Here is a 23,752-nt window from a genome sequence, read left to right as displayed (position 1 = left end):
AGTAAGTAATTTCAGATAAATAGAAGGTTTTTTCATCTGAATTTATGTAACATGTTCAGCACAAAGAAGGGGATGGCACAGCTGACTATAAACAAGGAAGAATCTTCTTCCAGAAACAGTATTCTTGCTCAGAATGACTTGAAATGCCCAAATCACCTGAAATAAAAAATGTGGCTCGTATGCATTGGCAATAGGGAAGCTAGAGGAAAGTATTCATCATGGCAAGCAGAGCATGCTCTTTAAACAATTTTAGCACTTAAGTGTTACACACAGGTATCCCTGTATTTAGTTACTAAGATTTTTATGCTTAATTTCATTTCTGAAAAGCTTTGTTTAAAAAAAAAACTAGAGGTCTACTGAAAGCTCTGTTTAAAAAAAATAAAAATAAAAATAAAAATAAAAAAAAAATTGAACTTCAGTGTTTCAAGAGGGCCTTGAGAAAGTGTTTAAGATGCGCTTTCTGATCTGTCATGTGTACCTTATTTATCCCTTTTTCTCTCTTTTTATTTCTTGTGTCTCATTTTCACAGACTGTCTTAGGAGGTACCTCATGGGGAAATCAGGTAAAGAGACATTGGATGAGTTTGGGTGGTAGGCACTGGAAAGTTGTAGGAGAGGAAGGAGAAAGTTAAGGTAGCCACTCCAAACCATCGGTGTTTCTGATTATATTTTCTTCACCATCTGGAAAGAAATCTAGTATCTAGGAGAGTTTAATGTCAAAAGCAGGTAAAGTAAAAAACAAAGCTGAAAATAACCCAGAGGAACTGAAAATAGATATTTGTTTTGCAGGCAGAAATGAGGGTGGGTTTTGTGGATTCTTTGAACTGGCTGATTTTCAGCTCAATTTATTTATCTTGTTCTTGAAATGTCCTCGTATCTTAAGACCTGTTCAGAGCTTCAGGCTGTCTTGTTTACTTCTGCTCTTGCCCTTCCCTGAAGGCAGATTAAAAAAAAAAATAAACTTCCCTTAAAAACAAAATATTAAAGGGCATAGTGCAAAAGCTGCTATGAACAGTTCTCATCCAGTGTATGTTGGCAGAGAAAATGATGCCAGTTGCAGTAGTAGGGCCGTTCTCTCCATTTTCTGTGGGTTTAAGCAAAAGTTTAGTATTTTTCATTTAATCCTTAGTAGCTCAGTACAAAAATATTAGAAGAAAGCTGTGCTGTCCCCCTTCATTGAGATGGAAATGAGGACTGGTTGCTGATAATTCTCTGTGAGGCACTTGTCTTGTTGCTGGTAAGCCTCCACAAGGACTGAGCTCAGCAGAGCTGGGCTTCCAGAGGAGGAAGTCTTTGTTCCTTTGAGGCTTCTGGTTATGAACGGTTTCTGCAGGTTGCCTGCAGCAGGGCCTGGCACTGTCTGTGCAGATACCAGACTGTGTGATGGCAGCAGAGGGTGGGAAGAGGGAAAGATTAAGATGCAAACAGAAAAGGGACCTTATTTCGCAGAGGTGCATGGGTTAATAGAGGTGGCTATGAGGCAGCAGTAGGAAGAGTAGCATAGAGTTGATGTCAAGATATTCCTTATGAAATGAAGCAGAGCTGAGTGTACATTTAAACATTCAAATTAACTCTATGTTTAAGAAAAGATGCGTTTTTACAGCTGCTTAAAGACCTTGGCCTTCGTCATGTGTCATGATCTCTAAAGGACAATGTTGGCAAGTTCTGTAACTCTCAATTTTTTATTGGTTTTAAATGTTCTTAGAAGAATGAATTATGATTTATTGCTTAGCTTTCTTATGAGCACTGGAAATCACACAATGTGAGAAGTGTACAATTAGTTGTAAGGCAACGTAATGCCTGTGCTTATGCTGGGTTTGCATTCATTCTGGGAACAAAAAGCCAGAGTATCCAAAAAGGGGGAAGCAACCTCCTGATTTCTTCTTGAGCCATGCACAGAAATCAGATTCAAGTTGATACTATGTAAGAATTGTTGTACACAACATGTTAAGCAAAGTCTGTTCCAATTCAGCATCCTTGGGGGATGGGGAAGGTTTTGGAAATGGTATTAAATCTAAGATAAACAGCCATCTTATCTAAAAAGAAGGCTTAGAATATTTGAGATTCAGAATGAAGAACTGGAGATAAGGTATTTATGCATTTCTCTGTTTTTATGAAAAGCTACGACTGTTTCCAAGGCTCGGTTATTTAGAATAAGCTAAGGTCATGGTTGGAACAACCAGCTGCAGAACAGACAGCTGGAAAATGACCTAGTGATTGTATGAGCATCCTTCCATATGTTTCTGATTTATAATCAGAATTTTTTTAAGCTGAAGACATTACATTTATTCTTTGCACTTCTGGAAAAGAAACAGACTCCTTGTATCGTTACTGAGTTTTAAATGAATAAAGTACATCTTAAAAAAAAAAAAAAAAGCAAAAAGTAATCAGCAATCAAATTATTACAAATACAAATGATAACTGGAGTAATGCTGCTGTCTGCCATTCACTCAACGCCCTGAACTGAAGATAAGTTCTCTTGAACTTTTACATATTTATCATCAGTTAAATCCCAAATTAAAAGCCAGCCTGCTTCAATTTATTAAAATGGCTTGGAATGACTAACCAAATGGAGGTGACTTTTTAATAACAGTATCACTGGTTTAAAGCCATTACTGTGCGTCTGTGAGACATGAGATGAGGCTCCAAGGCTCACTGGCCTTATAGGCGTTTTAGTTTGATATTCCTGTTGTGTGCTCCTTACATTATTCATAGCATCTCCTTTATTCACTGTACTTATGGCTAATCATCGTATTTGGCTGTTTTGTGCTCTCGTGCATTTTAATAGAGGAAGGTTAGTTATTTTTTTTTTCTATTGATGTTAAATTTATGACATGAATTACAAGATCAAGTTATTTGATTTTCTTTTAAAGGATCTGGATTGTTGGTAATGTAAATTTGGGATAAAACTTAAAGCATCATATGATAATTTTGTGTATTTATCAAGTTTTGTGACTTTAGGTCTTATTTGCATTCATTGGTTAATTCTGAAAAGTTTATACACCTGTAATATGAAAATGATTATGAAATCCTTAAAATCTCTTTTGGTACATAGCTTTTTTAATTTAAAAAATAGTATATAGGAAATTCCAATGTTTATTGCTTGCAGTGATCAAGCTGGGAAACAAAGAAGGAAATTGGTTCATGCTATAGGGGTGGAAATGGAATATGTTATAAGAAGTCAAAGAAGAAAACTTGAAATGTAAACCATCTGTTGTCTCTAAAGGAAGTTTCTGTCCTAATCCATCTAATTTATTATCATAATACTGAAGTAAATATCTCAAAAAGTAATCTTCATCAGTATTAAAACCCAACAATCAAGAACAGAAAAAGGAAAATTAAGTTCCTGCTGTTCTGAGACTAAGGGAAGGAATGTGGACAGTGGGGTTGAAACTATTGTTACTTTATTTTGCTTTTTTCGTTATAACTGTATCTTACAGAACAGACAGTGGAAAAATCAGTTTGGCAGTCATGTAGTTCTGAGAGCTTTGGTTTTGTAGTTAAAAGCTTAGTTGTAACTGAATGTTTTCCAGAAATCCATGAGATTTTCTCTATAGGCTTACATAGGTATCAGAATCTTAAATAGGTATTTTTATAGGTATTTATAGGTATTTATTAGAGCAGTGCTCTAATAAAGCCTTGCTAATTACCGTAGATTGTGAATAGTACTTAGATTTCAAGAAAGTTCCATCCTTGTTTACGTAGATAAGACTTGGAAAACACAGCTCTTCTGAATAGTTAGTCCAAAGTTGAAAGTAGAATTGGAATTCCATGTTTATCAGTCACTGTGTTTTCTGGTTGTGTTTTTGCTGGTATTTTAATTAGGATCAGGAGCATGTTTTTGAGGTGAATCTTCTGGTAAGGCCAAGTCACTATATTTTGATTCGTATCACAGATGTCTTAGAAGTACCTGAAGTTGGTTCTGTTTGGATGTGACCATCCAGAAGATGTGTGTAGTTGGGGATGTACCTGATGGATTGTTCTGCTAATGGATTTAATCAGTTGCTAGTGCTAGTCTGGAATAAACATCCTTTCCTTCAAAAACTGAGGGTGGGTTTCGTGGCCTCATTACAAGTATTTTGTGTACAAATCCACTCCTGGTGCTTCACCTTAACTGCTCATGTGGACACAGAGGCCAGATCAGGCTCTGTTTCGGTATTTGCTGACCTTTCTGTAAACAAACCAATCGGACTGTTTGGTACTTATTTAGTTCTTAGTTTAAGAATCTGTTTTCTTTTGGAAAGGCCTGTGTAATATCCTGAAAATAAATAAGAGCAAGCACCCAGGTAGCTCAAGGGGTCAGAACTGTACAGTGCACTTACTGTCTGTGTGAACAGCAGAGTGGTGTCCAGTACAGGAGCCGGTGTTGATGTGGTACCATCTGTTATTACTTTCAAGTCTTGCTCCTGAGCAATGGGAGTCAGATCATGAATTTTTTGTTTTCATATGGAACTAGTGTTATCTTTTCCACGGATATCACTTTACATTTAATAAAGTTGAATTTGCTTGCTTTTTTAGCATCCTGGAAACTGGTAATTCTTCACCAGTTCTTTTGTCATCATCTCACAGATCAGTCCAATTATTTTATTTTTTGCAAGTATGTTAAATAGAATAAATCTAGGCACAGGCCTTTTGCTGAACTCCTACCCGTGGACTCCCTCCATAATGAGAACTGATCATTTATTCTTAAGCTCTCTCTTATATTTTATTTGCTTTAATCTGTGCTATCACCTCTTGGTCTGTGGGTTGGTTTTTCTCAAAATGGCTTCAGAGTTCGATGTAGACTGGAAGAGTTTTCATGCGAAATCCATATGAACAAGTTTAATGTAGTAGTTAAGACTTCAGAGCTGTATTATTGGTTTATCTTTTAAACTTAAAGAAAAGTATGCAACTAATTGTTTAAAGTTTGACTTTAATGCAACTTCAAAAAATAAAGCTAAGCAGACAGTTTCTCATCTTCTTTGTATGTGTGTATATATATATATTACACCCACTGTAACTGAATAGTGTTCTTTTTGAGGCTGAAGAAGTCTTCAAAAAAGTGTCTTAATTTTGATTGTGCGTTCTTCACTTAAAAGCTGAAAGAGATGAAGATCTACAGCTAATATACTACGTGTTTATGTTAATAAAACTATAAAAGTTACAGGTGCTTATATTTAAATTTGTGTATGTAATGTCCATGAAGTTTTTGAAGAGTATTTAAATATAATGAATATATTTATATTTCTACGTGAAGCCAGAGGCTTCTTAAGGTTGAAAAATGTTAATTGATTTTGTTTTAACAAAAGAAGATACATTCTGAAAAGCTGAAGCTGGATGTTTACGAATGTGTACCATATCCTCATGGTCACTACACACGTGAAAGGAAAATAAATGTGGGGGCAGAGGAAAGAAAGAGGATTGAGTTAGTTCATATAAGTCTCCAAATTGCCTATGATGTATTACATTTTGTATGCATAGATTTTTCAAAGAATTTGTTCTTAAGGACTTGGTTATATTCGTGTGCTTATAAGCACTTAATTTCAGTTTATAAATATAGACACATGATTAGGGTTTTTCAGTTTGTTAGCATATATTTGTTGCATTAGAAAACAAAATATACTAAGAAGGACTTCAAAAAGTAACTGATATTAAAAGAAAGCTAAAACTTTTTAGAAATTCTAGTACAAATTTGCTTGTTTATTTCTATATTGCACTCTTTTAGTTTCCCTAAACTTAAAGGATAATATGTGTGTGTATGTATGATAATATAAATGTAGTGTGATGTATGTCTTATTGCACTTGTGTTCTTCAGTGAAGTGCTGGAAAAAATGAAGAATTTAATTAAACTAAAGGGCTTATGTGCTCTGTGTTCTTACCTTGTAGTGACTTGAATCTCTTTAGATATAAGACATAACAAAAAGCTTTCCATAGCTCAGACAGTGTATGCTACTTTTGTTTGGATTACTTGAAGCAATTTTTGCTCAACTTTGTAGCAGGGGGTGCAGCTTATTGGTGTTAGTTACACTGAAGGGCAGTCTAAATTGTTAATGAAGCCTGCAATGCCACTATCTGTGCTTGCTCTAGCTGATGTGCAGTTCTTATTAAAGCATTGAATTTAAAATGCCTTCTAAAATAAAATAGTACTTCTATTTTACCTATACTTTAGTCTAATGATTCAGAGTTGTGTTATTGTACATCATTAAAACCTTTGAAAAGTCATTCATTGCCTTCATGTCTAATCAACTAAAATCTTTTTGAAAGACTTGTGATAATTGAAGCACAGGTTGAGAAGTAAAGAATACATCTTGGCACGACACTGCACAAACAGTATATTAAGACCTGAAACTCAAAAGTTTGATTTTCCTTTTCAGTTAGATATTGAATGAATCAGCATCTGTATTTGAGGAAGATGTGCAAGAACGTTGTGATCTTTTGTGATCTTGCTCTCATATGTTTTTCTCTTATATGTCTGTTTTCTACTGTTTTCTTACTACTTTCAGTATCTGAACATCTAGCTGAACAGATTTTTGATGTTGTCTACATATTGTCATGTTGAGCATGACATCATCTGTGCTATAAACATTTGGCAAGTTGAATCACTTTAGAACATGGAAGGTCGATTTTCTACTGCTGAGACTGTCAACCCACAAATAAGTCCATCATCAATACTGGCTATATATCATATTGCTACCAAATATTGACATGAGTATTCTTGCTGCTAGTATTATATTTTTTTCTGCATTGCTAATGGCATATTTATGTACACTAAAATTCTATCTCCACTTTATTAGATTAATTATTAGATTTTACTAGATTATAGCTTAAAGATCCCAAAATATTTAACTGTTCTAAAATGGGCATGAATACTCCACAAATAAGGAAAAATTTCTATATGTACTCATTAACAATGATTATTTCACCAAAAGTGAGGAAAAAAATAATTGTTTTCTGCTTCATGCTCTTCCTCAGTTTCTTGATCATGTGTTTCACGATCATCTTCTATTTCATCATATTCTTCTGGTGTTAAAAGTCGTCGAAACACTGCTGTTCTGATTTGTGTTGACTTGTTGGCGTTACTGTTTTGTTCTCCATAGTAGATGGTTCTAATGTGAGGGAAGCAAAAGAAGGCATATGTGCTTATTGGAGCTGTTAGCTTATTTTGGTCCACCCTTATATAGGTTAACTGGTTGATGTTCATCAGATCAATAGATGGACACATCAAAGTAACATTTATCACTGTAAGAGAGAAAAATATTAATTAAAATTCAGAAAATAAGGTTATATTTAAGAAGTATTTCATAATTGAAACAAATTTTGGAATTTAAAATGGAAAATATTTGTGATGCATTATATGATAGCAGCCTTTCCTCTCTTTTAAGCCAGTTTCATACATGACAATTATAACAGTCCTAGAATTTGCAAAATGTAAGATTGTGGGTAAAATGTATACGTATACGTGTGGCTGCAACTACAATCTTAATTACTCTTTTATATGAATTGAATATTTTCAATTCTTATGTGATTTTTTTTTAGTTGTTTCATCAGAAGAAAGCGTCAAAGTGATTTTAGGAGTTAAATGAAAAAAATTGGGGAATATTTACAAAACATCCACTTGGAAATTATGGGAAAATAGAAAAATAAAATCCTTTCTAGTTTGCCTTTGTTTCTTCTCAGCTAACCAAGGATATGTTTATATTCCATCTTCAGGAAGATGGAACAGTACCTTTCCTGTGCTGTAAGTTAAAAGCTACATAGCGCTTATTTCGGAGAGGTGTGTCGTGTATGAACTTTGGGTCAGTGCCACGTTAACTGGTTAGTTCAGAACATTAACAGCTCAATCTCATACGTCTGCAAAGAGGGGTATCATAATACTTCTTGAACAACATGCAAATTTGGATGACTCCTAGATTGTAAGCTTGGATTCTACACAACCTGTCAGCTGTTAGGTGACAGATCTTCATAATCAGTGACAAAATAAATGTTTCTGATAGATTTTGATTTAGGCTAAGTGATTAACTCTAGATGGTAAAGTAAAAGCTCATTCCACCCTCTGCTCCTTACAACCAACTCCAAATTCCATTTCTACATTTTTCTGCTTTTCAAGAGTGAAGAGCTATCAACATACTTTCAATGTCATTGTCTTCAATATACAAATGCTGCAGACTTCTTGGAATGTAGAATACTTGTTTCAATTTGTTATGTCCAAGGTTAAGTTCTAAAAGGTTCGGTAGATTAATAAAGGTGTTGCGTGGAATGTTCTGCAGGTTATTGTGAGACATTCTTAGGGCAATGATTTTGGGGAGTTTGCTGAAATAGTTTTCTGGAATATAAGAAATGGAGTTATTTTCAAGAGAGAGATACATAAGTGACGACGGCAGGCTAGGAGGCATAGTCTGTAATTTGTTGTTGCATAAGTTCAGCTGCATTAAGTTGTTCATCACTGAAAAGTGATTTCCTTTGAGTACTGAATCGTCAAGAAAATTATTGCAGAGGTCAAGCATGGTTATGTTTGGTAATCCGTCCAGTGCAATTCCAGGTAACTGGGAGATCTTATTGAAGCCAAGGAGGAGTCTCTCCAGAGAGCTGGGAAGTGGGAATGGAAATTCATCTAATTCATTGTGCTGTAAATGAAGCTGCACTAAGTTTGACAATTTGGCAAAAACACCACGATCAATCATATGAGACTTAATTTTGTTGAAGCTCAGATTAATTTCTCTTAAAATGGTAACGTTAGTGAATGGTCCTGCAGGTACAGCTTCAATATCATTGTTTTGCAGATAGAGTTGTTGGACGTGAGCAGGGATGTTTGGTATTGTTTTAAGCTTACGATGGTCACAATACATAGATAGCGGAAATTCTGGTGGACAGAAGCATTCTCTGGCACACTGAACAGGAAAAGAAAAGTGAGGAACCTCAGCTTGTGCGCTTGGATTAGAGTTAAAATAATGTGGGTGTTGATCTGGCTCATCATATTCGTCCCCAAAATCGTAGTCTTCATATTGGCAAAATACAGCAGTGGTCCAGAGAAGGTTAATGATTGATAGCTGGCTCAGAATCCCCATATTTATTTAAATTTGTACTTCTACCCTGTTGATGAGAAAGAAAATAAGATTCCCAGGTAGTCATAAGTGAAATCACATATGAATCTCTCAGTTTTAAGGAGAAACAGTATAAAACTATTGTAAATAAGCAGAATAACACATTTTCTTCAGAGCCCTGTCAATGATACTACTAGCAAAAACATTTTCTAGTTTGGATCTTTCAAGAAACAGCCATAAGCAACTGTACTGGCCTTGAAGTAAACTGAACTTTTCCTGTCTGAATTCTGGTTATGAAGAGCTTTCTACTTATGCTGTCTCTGATACTACAGTGTACTGAAGTGAAGAGCTGGGAGAAGTAGCAGGAAAATCCATGTCTTCATTCCTTTCTCACCTTAATGTGTTACAGACAAGTTGCAAAAGAACTGTGGGTATGAAATCCTGTGCAATCTGGGTTGCTAGACACTGTAGTTGTTGCATTCTTTCCAGTATAGTGGGTTAAGCACCTAATGGATCAATTTTGGATGGGTGCAGATAGAATCCTTATCAGATCATATCAATTTTTATCTATTTTTACATTAAATATTGTATTGGTGGTTGTGTGTTCTGTGGCATTTTGTGATATTTTTCTATTTTCTGCAAAACATGGCTGTCTCACTACAATAAAATAATAATGATTTTTAATTCCCATCATTGTATTTGATTTCAGTTACTGTGTACTGCATATCATATGAAATCTTCACTGATAAGCAGTTTTCTTTGTAGAATTCCTATGCTTCAGTAATTGTAAGACCTTTCCAGACATACCTAATTTACCTTCATAATCACCTTCTGAGGTGAAATAGTGATATTGGGAAAGATGATTACTTGCAATCAATTTTGCCTGTCAAATTTCAGATGCTCAAAGCCAGACTAACATTTTAAAGTACTCTGTGTGGTTTGGCAGAGTTGGAGTTGTGAGTTGTGTCAAGCTGTACAAGTTAGACAATAGGTGAGTCGAAATGTAACACTGCTGGTCAAAGCACAGATATTGCTGGAGCTCTTGAGACTCAGTATAGTTGAGAACTATGATGCAGAGAAAAGCAAATAATCTTAGTTTTCTTATGATGCTATTCATGTTTCTTAATCATGAAACTCTCTTTCTTGGTTGTTCTTAGTAGTTTATCTTATTTTACCAGGCACAATCAAAGAGTAACAAAGGAGATGAGACTTGGAAACACTAATTTCATGTGCCTTATATTGCTGGCTGATTCCCATTGCAAGATATATTCTATGAATTTAAGAGAAAAGGGAGTCCTAAGAAAAGCAGTAACAAAACCATGGAGTTGAGCACATTCTCATAATCTTGATGTCCTGCATCGCGTACATACGGTGTGCAGCAGTGGTTGGCTGATATCAGTTACGGAGTTGTCTAACTCAAATTTGACTTCTAGCATTTGTATTGGAACACTTGTTTATTGAAGCTTTGATAATTCATTAAATATTTAAAAACAGGGTTGGGTGGAGTCAGTTGTTCAGAACCACACTGTGTGCAGGTCCTCAGCAAAGCTGGGTCTCCGTATCTCTACAGTATCATCAGACGTCTCAGCTAATGTAGGTAAATAGCTGCAGTATCTCCATGAAGGCCAAGCTGCCGCTACCTGCATTGTATTAATGCACTATGAAGATAAACTTAGTGGACAGTTGCTGAGTTCAGGAAGCAGTAATGTGCTTCAAGAGGAATTAATTGCCTTAGAGACTTCAGGCAGTGTAATGAGAAGAATAGCATTTTACCATATTTCTAACTCCAAGTCGGAGCTTGTGGTGTCTGCCCATAGAAGTCCTGTCTCTATTATGACTTGATTTTGTTCTCTGGAGCAGATTCTGACAAAATCTGTTTCTCAACATTACTTCATGTTCCTTGTCTTGTTTTTCTCTCTTCTGGTTCCTAGTTCTGCCCAGAATTTCAGCTTCAGCTTCTGGTTCTAGCCTCTCAACATTTCTGCTTCTCACAACATTTGTGATTAATCATTTTTCTATTAATAATGCATTAGAAACCAGGAGAAAGGACTCTTCTAAATTCCATATAGTTTGAGGATAAAGCTTATTTAGACCGTTGCACAATTCACTGGGCACATAGACAGGGTAAAGGGAAGAACTATAATCAGAGCAGATGCAATGATGGTACATAATGGGCATTACAGACTGGGAGGAGCTTGTATTTTGAGGGCTGCTTATACCTTAGCTGAAGCTGAGTACGGATTTGGTAGGATGGCTACTGTCCTTAAACTTCAAGTTCACGTCTCAAAGCACCGAGCTACTAATGCTTCTTCATGAAATATTTTTAAGAACCTATTATCTTTAAGAACAAAGAATGATATCAGCTGACACTTGGTAATCACAGAATCGTAGGGGTTGGAAGGGACCTCCAGAGATCGAGTCCAACCCCCCTGCCAAAGCAGGTTCCCCTCACCAGGTCGCACAAGTAGGTGTGCAGGCGGGTCCTGAATACCTCCAGAGAAGGAGACTCCACAGCCTCCCTGTGCAGCCCGTTCCAGTGCTCCATCACCTCACCTAAAGAAGTTCTTGCGCACGTTTGTGCGGAACTTCCTATGCTGCAGTTTCTGGCCATTCCCCCTTGTCCTGTCTCCACACACTGCTGAAAACAGTCTGACCTCGCCACTCTGCCCCCCACACTTAGATATTTGTAGACCTGGATCAGGTCCCTTCTCAGTCTTCTTTTCTCAAGGCTAAACAGACCCAGTTCACTTAGCCTTTCTTCACAGGGGAGATGCTCTGGGCCCTTCACCATCTTTGTGGCCCTCCGCTGGGCTCTTTCCAAGAGATCCCTGTCTTTTTTGTACTGAGGAGCCCAGAACTGGACACAGCACTCCAGATGAGGCCTTTCCAGGGCAGAGTAGAGGTGGAGGAGCAGATCATGAGGGGAGCAGATCAGATGCACACAATATGAGAAGTGTGAACTTAGAGACTTGAAAGAAAATAGAAAATCATAGAAGCATGATTCTCTACATCTGTTTAAAAAAAAAAAAAAGGAAAAAAAAAAAAGAAAAAACCCCAAAGCTAAGAGCTTAGTAACAGTATTGTAAGCAGTGTACCAGCTGAAATCAAGTACTTACATAAGATGCATGAGTTACTCCTCACTGCAAAGATAACACAACTGGTTCTTTTTACTCCTGCTTACAATAGAAGTTACTCCTTGGAAGTCTGGGAAGCTCAAGTTGTAGAAGGGAGCAGCTTAGTGTGCTGATGAAATCATCTGAGCAATAGCCTAACACAGCTGGAGGAACAAAAGATGTCTCTAAACCATATTTTGTGGTGAGGAGCCTTGTGGGAAGGCAGAGTAAAATAATAGCCTTAGTCCCTCTTCTGATTTGCCAGCGAAAAAAAAAGGTCTTGTGCCACATCATCAGCTATTGTTGATGCAGTGTCACAAGTCTGCAAAGAGATTCATTCTTTTGCTAAGATCACTTAAAAAAAAAATTTAAGTACTTTTTCAGTGTGTTATCGGTTCATTTAAAAAAAAAAAAACCTTGCAAGTGTAAGACTTCAAAAATATTTCAGAGGTCATGAGTTCATTTTGTGGTTTCTGTTACACTCAATCCGTTATCCAAAGAGTTTGTTCTTTGGAGGGAGGAGGAGGATAAGAAACAGTAAAACAAAAAAAGAGAAAACAACAACCAACTGGCCAAAATCCTAACCTTGTAAAAGCTGAAGGAAAGTATGTGCTATAGAAAGGGTCCTGATGAATATCTTCAAATATCTGCTGGTTTTTTTTCACTTCACTATCTGTATTTCCTGTGCTGCAGGAAACAAACGCTCAGGCTATATGGTGGTTTTAATATGTAGTGTTTTAAAATTCATAGTAAGTTTCCAGCATGTTTGTGGTAGCTTGTGTACAAAGAGTATGAGCTTTTGTATGAAATGGACAGGAATGACATGAGAGAGAAACCAGTTTTGTGGTATGAATAGATATATTTTCCCCAGCTTTACAAGGGGATTTAAAAAAAAAAGAGATATTGTGTTATTTTGCTGGATTACAGTACTTAGGATATATATGCAAAAAGGGAGAAAAGGGGGAGTGAGTTTATTGTTGAAGTAGAGATGTTGTTCTGGATTAGTTGTATGATTCATCAGAAAACTCCAGGGAAGCGTTTTATTCTACTTTTGGATTGGTAAAAGAATTGCATTATTTCTAAACCTAATGACAAGGAAAATTCTTCATCAAGAAAAGAAAATAACACAATAGTAAATTCTGTTTTGGCTTTGACTTTCCTGAGGTTGATGATCTCTTTGACCTTTCCAAGCTTTTTTCTGTAGCATTGTGGACTGGAAGTTATTAAAGAACCAAAATCACGCAAGGTTTTAACATTTGGAATATTAACAAAAGCATCAGAAGTCATGAGCAATAGTAATGTTGTAGGAGCAGGCAACATGGAATTAAAACCACAGCAATCATCTGTTTATTTGTAAAATACAGAATTGCAAAGGAGAGGTAGAAAGAGTAAAATTAAACCTAAATAGTGCCTTGTGAACTGTACCATAAGTAGTTAAGTAACTACCGTGGTATAATTAAACCTAACTAATATCAAACAAAGAGTTACTGTTGTTTTTTTTTTTAAGTAATTAGAATATATTCCTAATGATGAACCAGAAAAAGACGCTTGAATTTATAACACCAGCCAGTGAAGTGTTTCTGACTGCTACAAAATTAGTTGGTTTTATATTGATTTTGGAAGATCTGTTATATAAACAGAGCAAAATAAAGCATATGCAAGAATTAAAGCTATTTTCTCTAAAAATAAAATTTGACCAAATTTAAATTTCATACCTGATAGTTTTGTGTAGTTTTCAACTTAGGATTGTGTCCTTAATTCTTGTCAGTTATTAGAAGACTTGAAATCTCACTATGCATTTAAAAATCCATGATGACAGAGTAAAAGAGCCTGTCCATCTGGGAACTGTAGCAAAGCCCTTCCTTTACAGCATATATAGTTGCAGAAGATGTTGCGGGGCCAGCCATGGTACGTATTAAGACTCATTTCTTTTTTTGTTGCATGAGCTGTCTTGAATGTAAACAAGTCTACTTTGTCATCTTGGTCAAATCTGTGTGGTTGGATCATCTTCTAGCTCTGGTCTGAATTGTGGTAGAAGTTTCCTTACAAGGAGGATAATGAGAGGATTAAATTTAACATCATAGTCATAAGACGTCTTGTTTCGAAGGCTGTGACAAATCTTTTAAGTAAGTTCACTCGAATGTTTTTTAAATAACATGTCTGAACTTTTAATGTTGTTATTAACTCATTCAATTAATGAGAATTGTTACTGTTTTCAACTTTGGTTCTGAACTGAAGGCGTTAGAGAGAAGACTCTTCTAATATTTAGCGATTTTAGGTTTGCTTAGCTTGCTGAATAAGCATGAACTTCAAAACTGTCTACTTGAAGTATCAAAGTTCTAGGCAAAATACTTCTAGAGTAGGTAGAGAATATAACCACTGACAGCAAAGTGGTGTGATTTGTGAATGGGATTGATCCTCATGTAAGAAGAAAAACATTGTACTGCTTAGCTTTCTTTCCTACATATAGCATTTTACTTTGAAACGCTTTGGGGTTTCTTTGGGCTTTATTTTTTTTCCTTCTGCATTTTTTTTCCTCTTCCAAAAAGTGTAGTACCCCATATGAAGTCTAGAGAAAGCCTAAAATATCTGCATGCTGTTCAGAGGCTCAGAGGAAATCCAGTAGCACTAACTAGCTCCACCGTCAGACTTCTGAAGAAAAGCCTCAAGCTCAAAAGTCCAAAATCTTTTCTTGGCAAATTGAAGAAAATCTATGTAGATACGAATTGATGTTGATTTGTTGCTGTCAGTGTCTGTACAGAAGAAAAGAGGATACATGATTAAATACAAGGAGGAAATTTGAATGCTGTAATTTGGTTCCCCATAAAGCCTGTGGGTTTCGGAAGAAAGAAACAGCCTCAGACACAAATTATCCAAATTGGGCTGCACTTCAAAGGCAGATTGTAGGCACAGAAAGAAAATACAGATATAAAACTCTTTGCATCCTAATTCCTAGGTCTTAACTTGTTCTCCACAAGTGCTGTCAGCAGACCACTAGCAGCCTGTGTGACTGTTACATGTGATCTGCAAAGGCACTTGTTTGTGCTTGCTATTAACAATAGTAACAGATTGTTGGATTGTTGCAGAATCTATTTATCCTCCATTTATCCTCTGCAAGAGGTGGCTGGAAAATGTGGGTACTGAAGCATAGAGCTCTCAGCTAATTAGAAAATCAGATACTGAATTGCTCCATTTTGCAGGGCCTTCAGTCCAGCCAGAGCCTGCCCAGAGTTCCACGTAATAACAGCTCTTACAGACTTCATGCTGTTTGGTGGAAACTCATCCTCTGAGCATGTTCCTGTGCAAATATGCATTTTTAAAGGTTGCAGAAAATGGGGGTCATTGAATCGTATAAACAATCTTGCAGAGCTGAGATGATACTCTTTCTACTGAGAGGAAGGCTGTTCAATATGTGAGGCCATGGCTGCCCCTGACAAGACCCTTACTGTGTGATCTCTGCCTATTTCCCATTTTGTAGGTGATGTTACATGATGAAAGCTCTGCAGCCCTTGACTTTTGCAGTCTGTTTTACACAAATTGTTCTGCTTTCAAGGAGCTACTATGAAGTATGCGTTGACCAAGAACAGTTCAATATAGAAACACTAGAACTCAAAAATAATTCCTGAGATTTACTAGACTGAAGATGTTGCACATATTGACTCTTTCAGTCTGTTGCAGGAAGGGCATGTGTTACTTTCGTAAGTGGGTTATCTTTTCTATAGCAGGGGCATTGAATTAGTCCTCATGAAGTTTCTGTTGCTACAATAGCAAGTAGTCAAACAATCAGTGCAGACAGGAAAGAGTTTAAAATATTAAAAATGTTCCTTCCTACCCCCCGACAGGTTGACACTTCCTCCCAAGTTGGCGTCATCTGCAGACTTACTGAGGGTGCACTCAATCCCCTCATCCAGGTCAATCGGTAAAGATATTAAGCTTTATGGGTACAAATCACATTTTCATACTTTTCCTAATATCTTAATTTACATCAATCTTTTTTATTAGTGTTTGTTCACTTATAGCTACAGGTTTAATGCATTTTTGTTAGGTACCTGAAATGTATCTGCAACTTCAGATTGTTCCCATGGTTGTCTTCAATCTGCAAATCCTATGTATGTAGCTTTCAAAAACCAGCTTTTTTCCATAGACTTTATGACAAAGATAAGGGGTGGTTTTCAAGATTATCTACCAAGCAATTCCTGGATGATCATGCCTAAGAAAATGTTTTGCACTGACAGCAATTTCCCTAATGTACATATGATGGAAGATGCTTTCCCTTTACTCTGTTGTTTAGAGTTTTTTCAATGACAAAATCATTGTTTTTACAGTGACTGTCGAATAAATCTACTTGTGTAGCACAAGAGCTTGTAATGCTAGTGTATGAGCATGCCATGACAGAACAGAATCTTGCATTGGATAAAACTCAGTGTACCTAGACCTGTATCCAGATTTCAGTAGTGGTTGACAGCAAAGTTGCAGGAAAGAATATAAGAATGTGACAAGTAATGAGTTATGTTTCTGCAGTACATTTTCTCTGCAGCCAGAAACTGTGACTTGGAAACTTCCATAGAAACACTGAGTATTATTACATGTTGTCATTCATCTGTGTGCGTGTCCCTGGCATCTTCACTTATAAGGAAAAATATGATCTCTGTACTCTCCCTTCCAACCAGTTAGTGCTCTGTTTTTCTGGATTTTCTTTATTTAACTCTGTTTTAAGGAAGTTACTTTTCCACACAGCTATATTCTACCAGACGTGAAAGTACATTTGTTATTTTATTTATGGCAAGTAATCAACCTGAAGTTATTCTACTTTGCCTGAGTAATTTGTGAGAAATGGCCTCTTCTTGGTAGAGCTGAGGCAGTGTCTCATAGTTGCTTCATCCCATCACTCTGTGCTAGGAAGCCTTCTGTTTCTTCTATCGTTAGCTGTTCTGGGATTCTTGAAAGGACTTCTGGCTACTTATGGTGAGGACTTAAATACAGTTCACATATTCTTACAGTCAGCTGCTTGAAAAAAAAAAACAACTCATTTCTTTACCTGTTCCAAACAAATATTCATGGTAGCCAGCTTTTCATTAGGGAGGATGGGGTGATTTAGGCATTAGTTTCAGATCTTCCATGGAAATCAAGTAAGTGTTCTTGTTACTGTTATGTTTCCAGCACCTGACTGTTGCCTTTCCCTATCGCTTTTCAGGAACAGGTATGATGCATGACAATATTTATAGCCAAAATATAAGTATTCATAATGCTTTTTCTCTTAATAAATTTTAGCTGAGTTTTAGTCTGGTGATGGCATGAGGCCAGTGCTTTGATTGAGAGGTTAGATTGAACTTCACCAGAACTGAGCCTGTGGGGTAGCTGCATTTAAGAATCTCAATATTCTATATCTCCATAAGACAGCTGTCCAAAACTCCCATCGCATCTTTGCCAGGCACTGGGCTTTTTGTTGGAACTTACAAATCTGTATGCTGTGAAAGAAATCAGAGACATGAGTTGTCAAATTCTTTAGAACTGCCAGGGGGTGAAGTAGATAATGGACTGACCCCCTTTAGAATGTGTAAGTGGAAGGGTACTCTTTGGAAGGAGAGAGCAGTTAACTTACGAAGCAATTGCACTTCTTACAGATGTATTTTCCATAATCACATATTCTCATCTTCTCAGGTTCCTATGCACTCTGCCTTTGGGAGGGAACTGTTAACATGAGACATGTGTTACCCTTTCTGTTCTCAGCACAAAGCACAAGAAGCAGCAATACACGTCTGTAATATACAGCCACTACTGCAGCAAGACATTCCTGATAACAGCAGTAATTAAAGATTTCTTTGTGTATGTATGCTTCGGAGGAAAGTGCATGTGGAAAACATCTAAACGATTTTTAGGTAGTGTGGTAAGAAACTTTTTTTTAATATGCAGTGTTTTAATTGCTTGATCTTAAATAATCATACAAGGTTTTAATAAGGAATAATGAGTTTTTTCTTCCCTCCTTTGGGTAGAAGCAGTAAGAAGAATGCAGAATGCTGAAGACTTTCAAAATCAGGCTTAGTTTCTGCTTTTCTGAAATGTTGTGATTTGCATTCATTGTGAATGCCCTTTATTGAGCTTTGAACAGGAATACTGGTTGTTCCAGGAAGGCGTTATCATCAAGAATTAGTTTTCAGTAGAGGCAAAATACACAGTAATTACGGTACCAATCGCATTATTTCCTACAGATTTTACCTTGACAGTGGTTTCAAAGAAAAACAGTGGCCTATTAACCTTCTACTAGCTTATTCTGTTTTATATTCTGAGAAGTTTATTGCTCTAATGTATATGTAACTGCTCATAGCTAGTCTGAATGGTTATTTGATGAATAAGGAATTGCTTACCATGTTTAAGAAAACACTTTATGAACTCTGGCTGTGATAGTGGTTGATGGAGGTTGGAAGCACGTTTCCTTCTGCATGGCATCACAGTAGATTTTGTCTTCAGTTCAGAGTGTGCCAGTCCTACAGGCCCCAGTGTAGAAACATAGTTTGTCAAGTGTGACATAAAGCTATTAACTTTACCAGTAGGGGTAGATGTCTGCATGCAGTGTAGCTTCTATAAGTATTCCAAGTCTTTTATCTCAGAATTTTTGGTATTGTGAGAAGATTCTGCTGGCTCTTCTTAGAGGATAGTATTATGCATTTATTGAGCATGAGGGCAGAGTATTACACTGTACTGGCATGTACTTAACAATTCCGTATCTCTGAACATTCTTTATGTTTCCTCTTCTATGTTGTCTTATAAACAGAAAAGTTCTTCACAAAATCAGATTTAATATTTGAGGTAATAAAAATGTTTGAAAGCATATATAGGAGGTTAACATCTAAATGGAAATTGTATCCAGTAATGTAAAATATAAATGAAAATTCCGTTATTGGAAAATAAGAGGAATTCTGTGGAAGTGCTGATTTCTGGCTATGAAACTTTTTCTCTGAGCAAGTAATAACACTGCATTACAGCATTTCTGCTGGAGAGGTGAGCAGACGTTGCTTACATTATGCTTGCAGAATAGTTGGTTATTATACTGCTTCTTGAATCTGAGCATCTCTTGGTCAAGTTAATACATAAATGATTTCTTCAATTTTCATGTTGAAAGGTTAGTCCTGTTACTGACCCTTGTTTCATCCTGTAGAATAGAAATAAGATAAGGTTTGAGCAGAGCTGTACGAAAAAGGCTACTGTGATTTCTGAATGTTTTTGGTGGCCCTAAGCAGGATACAAATGAAGGCAGAACAGTGTATTTCATAATGGCAGACCACTTTTCTTTTCCACAAGGAGGAAGGAAGGCAGTTAAGATATTCTATGAAGAGTGTTTCTGGAAGGAAAATGTTTACTTTGGTCTTTATATTTGAAAAGCACTTGTAACACAAATATTCTATATAAAATAGCACAATATTCTTGCTTGTGCTGGTCACTTGCTTCATCTGCACCTCAGGGAAATTCATATCTTTTGGCAAGCAGTCAATTTGAGTTTTATTTTCCTGCTGTCTTCAGAATTTAATGAGAGACTGTGATGATTTAACAGGTACTCCAAGTGTAACTGTGAAGAGAACTTATTCATTTCAGCATTTCTCCCCTTGACACCATACTTTGTGAAGGTGCTGAGTAATAAATGAGTAATGAATCTGGCTTATGAGATGTACTGCACAAGCTGCATAGGTGATCTGTATGTATGCAGTCAGCCTAAGACATCCTGGCTTGTTAGCTGTACACTCATGTCCAGGGACATATAGCAGGGACATAGTTATAGCAAGGCTTTCCTGTATGGAAATGTGTGGGATTCTCATCAAAACTGTATCCGCAGTGCTGTTCTTCCAGGGATATTGTAGTCTTCAAATTTTTCCTAACTATGATTCTAAGACAGAAAAAGAGTGTGGACAGAAAAACCTGGTTGTATGCTTTTTCCCCATTCAGTCATTGCAACATAATGGTTAAATCCAGTATTGCATTGTTGGGTAGAACTGTTCATATTTTATGTGAAGGACTGCGAGAAGTCTGTCTGCTGGCAGCGAGTTCTGTTGAGCTAAGTCTCTGATGGCTGAGGAGAGCTTTCAGAAACATCCTCACTTCTTGTTTCAAAGTATTGATTTCTTTTGGAAATCACTTAAGTATCAGAAAGCCTTTCTGTTTGTGCCTCGTGCTGTCTTCCATTTCAGGTGATCCACTGGGTGTGCAAGTAATTCTTACGCGTATCTCACCAGATAATTTTGGACACTGGTATGTGATACGTGGCATCTGGAGTTTGAGTCAGATTTTCATTTACTCCAGGGCTTTTCCGCATGTTTCCTATTAGCAGCTTTGTTCTCAAACCTCCCGTCTTCCCAGAACGAAGGGAAAAAAATGAGACAATCTTCAGTTCTCAACATACAAAAGGAGGAAAAAAAACCTCCAAAACACAGGCTTCAGATTCTGACTTTATCATTATATTTGCATTAAATTAAAATAGAATGGAAAACATTAATGTTTCTTTTGCCTGCTGAGGTGGATGTTTGTTTTTCTAGATCAGCAGTGCAATAGTTTAACCAGAAGTTTTCTCTTGAGGCTGCAAAGTAATGAGCAGTGATGACTGGGGATATTCTTAATATTGTCATTTGAATTTTCATCTTTTCCATGAACTTCACCGAAAAACTAACGCTTATGTTACTCATTTTCTACTTCTTACTAATTAGTCATTTAAGAAAATATGAGTGAAGTAGTTCTTGTTTGTTTTTTTTTTCTAATCAGAGCGATGTAGGAAAATAACTGTAAACTCTGAGGAATGGAGAACAAATTGACATAACTCAGACTTGTTAAGTTGAAACGTCTTGGATTTGTTCAGCTTTACTAGGCAATTTTTTAATGAAAATTTGAAGTTGCTTCAAATAGTTGCCAATTCAACTACTTGTAGCGTTTTTAGTAGTAAATATCAAAATGTTAGCTAGAATCTTGGGCTTTGAGTGATTTCACTACCTAGGTTTAAGTTAAACTTGTAAAGAAATGTTGTAATGTTAGTAAATGGCCAACTGCAGCTGAACAGGTATGGTACATAGCTTAATGCTGGTAGCTGCTTCTTAGAACACACATAATTCCTTTTGGAAATTGTTAAATGTTTCAAGATTTTTGAATAGTGAAGTTGTGTTGGATTCCATAAACATAGCCTCCTGGATTTAGCTGCCGTGTCAACACTCTCAGTGAAGGCATATGAGTGGGTGAAGCCTGCGTATATGCTCCAGTCTTGGGCTTCTGTCTTGCTTTTGGGAATGCTGGTTCAGGAATTTCTACCATTTGCTTCGCTTGCCAATGTGAAACTTTGGGAACATTCAGTATAGTTACAATAGCCAAACTTTCACTTCTTGATTTCCTATGGAAAGGAAGTTTTATCTCTTGGGTTTGTCAGTCATTTCACCCAGTAACTTTTGACCTCATCACCAGTTATAACCAAATTTAACATAAGATAAAAGCAAATATGTATGTAGTTTTTAAAACTAGTGAAAAAAGAGCTGGGTAGCAGAAAGTGCTCCAAATAGGTCCTTCAGCAGAGGAAAAGACAGTTGTAGATTCTTGTTCTTGGAGTAGGCAGCCAGATGGCAAGATGAGGCAGACGTGCTGACTGAGCCCTGGCATACTTCTAGCTCCGTCATTTGGCAGCCAAACAGGTGGCAGCTGTGGAACAGAGCTGTAGGAGAACATGCTGAGGTATTGGAGTGAGGTGGAAACGAGCTGGAAGAACCTGTGGGTTCTGAGACTCAAGTTCATAGGAATCCAGGCTTCTGTAGCTTCCTTGTTCATGTAGTCAGAGGCAGCAACACTGGGAGTGAAGGAGTTGTCCTTGTCCTGCCAGTGCAGCCAAGATTCTGTTAGGCTGTTTTGCTGCAAGGGCACACTGCTGGCTCACGTTCAACTTGTTTTCTTTTCTGCAGAGCTACTTTCTAGCTGGCCCAGCATTTATTTGTGCCTCGTGTTATTTCTCCCCCAGTGCAGAGCTTTGCAATTCTCCCTCTTCAGGGAAATGTTTTTTCTTCAGGTTTCTATCAGGCCCTTCTTTCTTGGCCAGTCCACATCCCTCCAGATGGCAGCACAGCCCTTAGCTCTACCAGCCACTCCTCCCAGTTTTTTGTCATCAGTGAATTGCTAAGGATACACTCTGCCCCATCATCCTGATCACTGGTGAAAATATTGAGTAGGATTGGACTCAGCACTGACCCCTGGGGTTCACTGCTGAACTGTCATTTGGACCTTCAAAATTAGTACATTTTGCTTGCATTTTTGTTTAGCTTTTGAACCTGAATGTCAAGGAGGTCATGTTTTGTTACATGCAAGTTGTGATTTACACAGCATGCACTTGCCATAGCTAATGGTGCAAATTAGAATTGTGATTTGATGAATATCTTGTATTCTTTATAATTTTGGTGTCTTAATAAATGTCATGGGTTTTTTTTTCTGTTTTTAATTTCTGTTTCATTCTTAGTATTGCTGTAAAATACTGGGGAAAGAGGCAGGAGGAATATATGTGGAGATGAATACATTTCATTATTGCACATGTTACTGATAGAGCAGGGCACAGAATTCGGTCTTCAAATGTACTCAAACAGTACTTTGGTACTTAAATAGACTACTCAGCTAGATCATTATCTGTGAGGTTTACTACTTTGTTATCATGCATTATCGATCTTCATGATTTCATCTTTAGAACTACTTTCCCTTCCTTTGGTAACAGTAGGCTGCCACCCTCTGGTGAAATCTGTTAACAGTCTTGTAAGGAGCTGGTAGGTGTTCAGAAGAGAGAAATGCATTCGAATTTGGAAAGCCTAGTTGGAATATACATGTATACATACACATGTATATATATTTAATTAGAGGAATGTAGATATTTGTAGTAGGAATACGTATTAGAAGAAGAATCTTAGGAGAGTTTATGGCAAATCTCTCTTCTTCCCATTTTCCCTTTTCCATAGCATCTTTGGAGAATGTAGAGGTAGAGTTGGATTCTTGGCAGCTTTCTGTCTGCTGTTACTCAAGTGCATCGTACTGTGGCCTTTCAACATCAGTGTGTGAGCAGTGGCTGGCTATTATTCTGATCAGCTGATTGCTGAAACTGTGTAAGGGGCATTTTTGTATTGACATTCAGTTGGTTTTAAATAAAAGTATGCCCAAGGTACACAGCATTTAAGTTGTTATTGCCCACAAATGCTAGCTAAAAGGTGAAGAAAAGAGGAGGGCCACTGAACACAAGTATTTCTTTTAGGTGACAGACATCCTCACAACTGATATGAGATGGCGTAAGAAATTATTGCCTTTTCTCTGAAAATGAGTCTTATGGGAGACAAGTAGAACAAACCATCAGAAACTTATGTGCTTTAATCCAGAATTGTTAATGTAAGTTATTTGGCAGGTAAAGTTGCTTGCTTTTTAAAACTACATGAATTTGCCTTGAAGGTGATGATAAGGTAATCAATTGGTAAGTCCTTTAGAGATCAGGTAATAAGTGGGAGGGTAAGATTAGTGTATTGAAATAGTGGTACAGTTCCTTCTGTGAATGTTATGTGTATCCATGGATGCTGACTGTGTGTGGGGAAGAGGAAGGAGCAGGAAAACAAGCAGGATTTTAAAGCGTTGA

General features: G+C 36.9%; 2 protein-coding genes across 3 annotated transcripts in view; one reads left to right on the top strand and one right to left on the bottom strand.

Moving 5' to 3' along the window:
• Window positions 1-23,752, top strand: part of CENPP (centromere protein P) — a 121,927-nt gene that overhangs the window by 30,371 nt on the left and 67,804 nt on the right. The gene's annotated exons all lie outside the window — the stretch shown is intronic.
• On the bottom strand, window positions 3,476-12,774 carry OMD (osteomodulin). Its single transcript, XM_003210032.5, has 3 exons — window positions 12,136-12,774; window positions 8,107-9,068; window positions 3,476-7,217 (listed from the first exon to the last, which is right to left on the bottom strand). The coding sequence occupies exons 2-3, from the start codon at window positions 9,041-9,043 to the stop codon at window positions 6,898-6,900; spliced, it is 1,257 nt and encodes a 418-aa protein (XP_003210080.1). The 5' UTR covers window positions 9,044-9,068; window positions 12,136-12,774; the 3' UTR covers window positions 3,476-6,897.

Source organism: Meleagris gallopavo, chromosome 14 (assembly GCF_905368555.1).
Source record: "Meleagris gallopavo chromosome 14, MGAL_WU_HG_1.1, whole genome shotgun sequence".
Lineage (NCBI taxonomy): Eukaryota > Metazoa > Chordata > Aves > Galliformes > Phasianidae > Meleagris > Meleagris gallopavo.
This window is presented reverse-complemented; position numbering and strand designations above follow the sequence as displayed.

What these genes read in the sequence shown, in the direction of transcription:
- OMD (XM_003210032.5), bottom strand. Translation starts at nt 9,043, where the DNA reads ATGGGGATTCTGAGCCAGCTATCAATCATTAACCTTCTCTGGACCACT. An exon ending in TGAAGACAATGACATTGAAA is followed by an intron (nt 7,218 to 8,106) that starts GTATGTTGATAG and finishes TCTCTCTTACAG; the next exon opens with TGATAAATGTTACTTTGATG.